At 40.0% G+C, this 6,000-nt stretch overlaps 1 protein-coding gene across 1 annotated transcript in view; it reads left to right on the top strand.

Moving 5' to 3' along the window:
- The first annotated feature begins 417 nt into the window (after positions 1 to 417).
- LOC144373351 (DNA-binding protein SATB2-like) overlaps positions 418 to 6,000 on the top strand; it is a 96,772-nt gene continuing 91,189 nt past the window's right edge. The window contains exons 1-3 of the mRNA XM_078036456.1: positions 418 to 424; positions 581 to 599; positions 1,234 to 1,357. Of these exons, the coding sequence (XP_077892582.1) occupies positions 418 to 424; positions 581 to 599; positions 1,234 to 1,357 (150 nt within the window). The remainder of the gene's footprint in view (positions 425 to 580; positions 600 to 1,233; positions 1,358 to 6,000) is intronic.

Below are 6,000 nucleotides of genomic sequence, written 5' to 3'. Positions count from 1 at the left end.
CTATTATGTTGTGACTCTGAAAATCCAATTACAAAGGTGGGTGTTTCTGAACATCTGCCTTTCCTTCCTTTTGGAGTTGGTCTGTCGATCATAGATGTACTGCAGAGAGCAGCATGTCCTGTCTTCATTAATATCTAGACATTGGATGAAATGAAAAGGAGGAGAGAGAGAGAAAGAGGAGGGAAGGAGGGGGTTCTGTACCAGGCATCTTTATAGTCCACATTCCAACTGTTTTATGTTTTGTTTTCAGAAGCAGTGAAGTGGTAACCCAGGGGCAGCTTGATAAATCATTACAAAGCTGCAGGGAACCCGCCAGGGAACTTTCCACAGCCCCTCATTCAGTGGGTCCTCTAGGCATGGTTCAAAGCTTAGCATGTGGCATTTGAAGAATAAACCCCTCTGCTGTCTTTTTGTGTTATGAAGGGTGAGTTTGGGTCCTGTGGCGGGTTTACCAAGCGTGCACTGGCTCTGGAAGTCTTTTTTTCTCTCCTTCTGATGACCACCCCAATAAAATGCACTCTGTGGCCGTCAGAGACACTTGGAATGTTCCCTCAATTTCTCCCTCCCTTCCTTCTTCCAGATAGGCTATCCAAAGCAAGGTATGCCTCTAAAGGTTCTTTGCAGTTTTAGTTGTAAAGTGCCTGGTAGTTGTGACTTCAGGAATGCTGTGTTTCAGTTTTCTCCTTTTGGAGAATTTATTCTTTAATAGGGACCCAACATCCCTCTCCTTATCTGGGAATGCTTGAGTGTCTTATCTTAGAAGTTATCTTTTGACAGAAGAGTAACATCTCTGTTTCTGTGAGAGTGGAGGCTGGGCCTTCAGACTTCAAATCTGCTGTAACATTTGCCAACATTTGACCTTAGGAATGCCTAGTAGTTGAATATGTGTTGGGAAAGTTTATCGTCACACTGCCTTGCCATTTTCATTAGCACTTTGGGGAAAAAAATTGCTATTTTTAAAAAATAGGTGTTTCTTTCATATTCAAAGTGACTGCTTTTATTAGGAAGTGGGATCACTAACTTAGAGACCCTTTCACAGTCTATTGAGGTTCAAGTTCCTGGAGAGGCAGTTTTGCTTCCTTTCCCTCCCTTCGGGCCCAGCTTAGACACCATTGCTCGGCAGCTCTCCTAGTGCTGGTACAAGGTGGTGGAGCCACCACTGCACTCCTGTCTTCTGCTGTCACAGCCCTCCCTTGAGGTTCTTGGGTTGTTCATTGTCCCTCTGTTTTGCAGTTGTTCGAAGCTGGAAGACTTGCCTGCAGAGCAGTGGAACCATGCCACAGTCCGCAATGCCTTAAAGGAACTGCTCAAAGAGATGAATCAGAGCACATTAGCCAAAGAATGCCCTCTCTCCCAGGTCAGTATCTGCAGGGGGGTCTGGGAAATGGAAAGCCCTTGGTGGACTGTCTAGCAGGAGGCTACTTCTGCTTAGGCAGCTGTCGTCTCTGTCCTTTATTTATGCAGTCGAACTGCATTTGTGGTGGAAAAAACAGAGATTATGGTGCTTTTGGTTATAGAGTAGAAGTTATCACTTACTGAGAACTTTGATGCAGTAGGAACATGTGAAAACATTCTTACCTACATAACCATCAGCTTTTCATGTATATTTAGTGTCAGTCTTAAGTTAGAATGGGGCATTGCTGCTTAGGAGTTACAGACCTGTTGGGGGTGATGAAGTAGGGATTATTGGAAGTAGGGTTCAATGTCTCTGTTTTACAGATCAGGAAACTGGGGCTTGGATTAAAACTTAAATGCCCACTTAAGGGCCAGGCACTGTGGTACTTGACTGTAGGAGGCTGAGGCAGGAGGATAGCAAGCTTGAGGCCAGCCTCAGCAACTTAGCAAGGCCCTAAACAAATTATTGAGAACCTGTCTCAAAATAAAAAATAAAAAGGGCTGGGGAAGTAAGGCAGTTGTAAAGTGTCCCTGTGTTCAGTGCCCAATATGGAAAAAAGAAATCCTGCCTAAAGTACTCAAGCTGGTTAAGTGGCCACTTGAAATCTGGCTCCAGACTTTCCCTTCCAAAGCCTGTGCTCCAGAACATTGCTTTGCTTGGTCAATGGAATGAATCAGTCATTCCTTAACCCATCTCTGCAAGACAAATAAAGCCTCTTTCCTTTTGGTGGAGAGAGATGATCTTTACATCCATTACACTTGTAGAGGTTTTTGAGCAAGTTCAACATGTAAAACTGCACCATGAGAAAAAGTAATAGTCCATTTTTAGGGAACCAGCTAAATAAGCTAAAACCATGAAAATAAAAGATTGAAAGGATCAAAGGAATGAACCAAAGCCAACTCATATTAGGTATTTCCTCATTCATCTTGGCAGTTCCATAAAGGAACAATTGAGTGGATAGTACATATTTTCTTGAACATCCCAGTGGTCTATAATTCAAAAGAGCAGCCTTGAAGGCAGAATAAAAGAGTGGAGAAGCCCTTAAAAGGGCAGCAATTGTAGTCTGAAGCATGTATATTTAAAGGGGGGAAGTCATGATTTAGCCATTCTGTCTGGCCAGATGCTGGAAAGTATAGGTTGTCTTGTGTCTCTGTGTATTTATTTTTTATTTCACCTTTCAAAATGTGTTTAAGTGGTGACAGCCTCTTCCATGTCCCCTGATGTCTCTGAGTCATCACTTCCAGTGCCTTTTTCAACCTTATAGGCTGTTCCAAGCAGCCTTATTTACCACACCTTACACCCCTTATTAGGTGGTCTTCTCTCTGTTGCAGTTTGAAAGCATCATGAACACTGTTTCCTGTGGCTTATTTATTCTTACATGAGGAAGAATTAAAAACTGAGGACTGTTTTTGACTGTGAAACCTCAGGTCCTCAGGATTTTGATCCATTTAAATAAGCAGAGCTACCAGTACCTACCTTGTCCACCTTGGAGGTTCTCCAGATGCCAAATGGCATGACTACAGAGAAGACAGTCTTGTAACTGAAAAATCGCAATGAAGAACAAATAATTTGCAAATGCACGCCCCTTGCAATATGCTCCTATACCACACATTATCTCTGATTTTAGATAATTTATTTTTGTGGTTAACCATACATAACATGAAGTTTATGATTTAACCATTTTTAAGTCTGTGAGTAGCATTAATTACCTTTATAGTGTCGTGCAACTGTCATCCCTCTTTCCAAAAATTTTATCACCTCAAACAGGTCTGTAACCTCTAAGCAGTGATGTCCCATTCTCCTGTCCCTCTAGCCTCTGGTAGTTTCTACTTTCAGTTCTATGAATTTGCTTACTTTAGATACCTCACTTAATTGGGATCATAAGATATTTGTCCATTCATGCAGGCTTATTTCCCTTAGCATATCCATAGGTCTTTGAAACAGCTCTGTCCTGTGCCTTCAGCTGAGGTTTTGTTGTCAAATATTTGAGGAAAGAAAGGACTGACTAAAGTTATTGAACTGTGAAGATGTTACTGGATTTCCAGTGTGACGGTGCTACAGCATTTATACAGTCTGCCTATACAAATAGACTGTGGGGGGAATTATTTCTGACATCCTCAGCAAGCCTTGTCCAATTGGGGATCATTAAAGCACCTAACTTATGTGTAAAATATGCCAAAATAACTGGGCAGTGAAATCAAGCAGCCAGTTGGGTTATTAGAAAAAAACAAATTGAGCATGTGTTCGCCTGTAGACAAGTGGCCATGGACTGTGTGGACCAGTCATGTGTTAACCAATTGCCAACTTTCCGTTTCATTTAGTCTTAAGTGCACGTACATAGGGATGTATCCTATTTTGTGTTAAGCAGTTGCCAACTGTCCCTTTCAGTTATTTTCAAGAGAGGTTGTTTTAGTTTGTGGCCCAATCTCACATACTCATGTTGAAGGAGATTCACAGATGACAGCTTGACAGTCATATCTCTAGCTGAGACATTGCAGTGGCCATAAGAAATGAAGGGCCACCAGCTCTCAGGAGTAGTCTTTTCATGCTCCAAAGTCTGGAGGTAGTGTGTCTTTCGATTAGAATGGCAAAAGTTTTCATTTCTTATTTTACCCCTTTACTAAATTGAAGGGTAGATTATAATCTCATGTTTAATACGTTGTTGAGCATATCACAAAGCAGCTTGAAAATGAGCAAAGGATGCACATATTACTCATTGCCTGTCTCATGCAAAAGGAGGCAGGAGATGTCCCCCACCCCGGGGCGTTCTCACTCACAGAACCTGTAATCATTCACTCTGGTTTTGAAATGTTCTCTTTCACAGCAGATGTATTATGTATCTGCAGTTTAGCTACTCTTAGTGTCACATTGCTATTCAAACAAATGAATCTCAGCTCACCAATAGGAATGTGGTGAAGGTTATTCAATTATTTCTTATATCCAGTGATTCAGTTAATTGAATAATTATGCAGTTTTTTCATTTTTGTATGTTTCTTTTTGCAGGAAAAGGGGATGCTCAGATCTCTGTCTTTCCAAGTGTATTGTGCAAATCATCTTAACCTGTGTTTAACAAAGTTGTGCTTTTTCCTAATAAGTTCTAAATTGCCTTTAGGTTCCTTAGTGTTTTCTGGTTCTAAACTTGTTAATTAACACATAGAATGGACCTGAAGTCATCGCTTTGGTTTTACTTATTTATTTGTCACCTTATTTCTTGTTTGGTCTGACGAAGTGGTTGCAGCATGAGCTTGTGCCAGCTGATAGATGTGGTGGTGACTATTTCCTTCCTCCCATTAATTTGTTTCTCTTCTTAAGAGACCATGAAATGCTGCAGTCCAGTAGTGGGGCCTCTTTGTGTTGCTTCCCATTTGCTGTTTGACTTTGGACAAAAAAAAAAAAAAAAAATTCATTCTGAGCTTCTGAGCCCTCAGTTTGAAAATAGAACCATACTTACAATCACATGAGGTATCTATTCTCTGGGATAGTTAAAAAACAAGTGAGTTTAAAATTTTATCTCAGCAACCTAAAAGAAAATTTATTTTTAGATAAGGCAATCGAGCTAAAATAAGTATAGTCGTGTGACACTTAACAACAGAGATTCATTCTGAGAAATGTGTTCTTACATGATTTCCTCATCGTGTGAACATCATAGAGTGTTCTCGCACAGACCTTACTGGCTTAGGTCAATCGTTTAGTCTGACCTCTTGGTGCACTCAAGAGATTCAGTTCCAACTTGAGATGTAGGAGCCTGCTGTCATTGTAAAGTGGCGTACTGTTTCACAGAAACTTTTTTTTTCTTTTTAAGTGAGAGGAGTACACTCTAAAATAAGGATAAGAAATGCAGTATAGTAAGTACATAAACCAATAATAATCATTTGTTATCAAATGCTAGGTACTATACATTATTGTACAAGCTATACTTTTATATGACTGACAGAGCAGTAGGTTTGTGTATACCAGCATTATCTCAAACACACCAGAAATGTGTTGTGTGTTACATTGCCATATCACTAGGCATGTAAATAGAAATTTTCCAGCTTCTTTATTATCTTATTGTTGTGTATGCAGTTCATTGTTGATCAAAGCATCATTAATGCAGCATGTGACTGTATTAATAACTATTATAATATTCTCTTACAGTTTAGCTTAAAGAAAAGTCAAATCAGCTGGTTACCTTGGAGTAATTGAACTATGTGTCAGATTGACTATAAATAAGGACACTTAGATTTTGTTCCCCATCCCAAGTCCGTGTGTGTGTGTGTGTGTGTGTGTGTGTGTGTGTGTGGTGTGTGTGTTTTACTGGAGATTAAAACCAGGGGCACTCTACCATTGAGCTATATCCCCAGCCCTCTTTTAATGTTTGAGACAGTTTCTTGCTAAGTTTCCCAGTCTGTCCTCGAATTTGTGGTACTTCTGCCTCAGCCTCCTGAGTAGCTGGTATTGTAGGTATGGCCTAAACAACTGGCTCCCATCTAAAATCTTTATATTTAAAATTTTAAAGTCAGTTACAAAGACATCTGAAAATTTCCAAAAGTTTCTGTAGTTGGAAAAATACCTTAAGCCTTTTTAAAAATTTATTTTTATTCATGTTATTCACAAAATATCCT

The sequence above is a fragment of the Ictidomys tridecemlineatus genome, unplaced genomic scaffold (assembly GCF_052094955.1).
Source record: "Ictidomys tridecemlineatus isolate mIctTri1 unplaced genomic scaffold, mIctTri1.hap1 Scaffold_36, whole genome shotgun sequence".
In the NCBI taxonomy this organism is placed as follows: domain Eukaryota; kingdom Metazoa; phylum Chordata; class Mammalia; order Rodentia; family Sciuridae; genus Ictidomys; species Ictidomys tridecemlineatus.
Note: the sequence above shows the minus strand (reverse complement) of the source record. Positions and strands in the feature narration are given on the sequence as shown.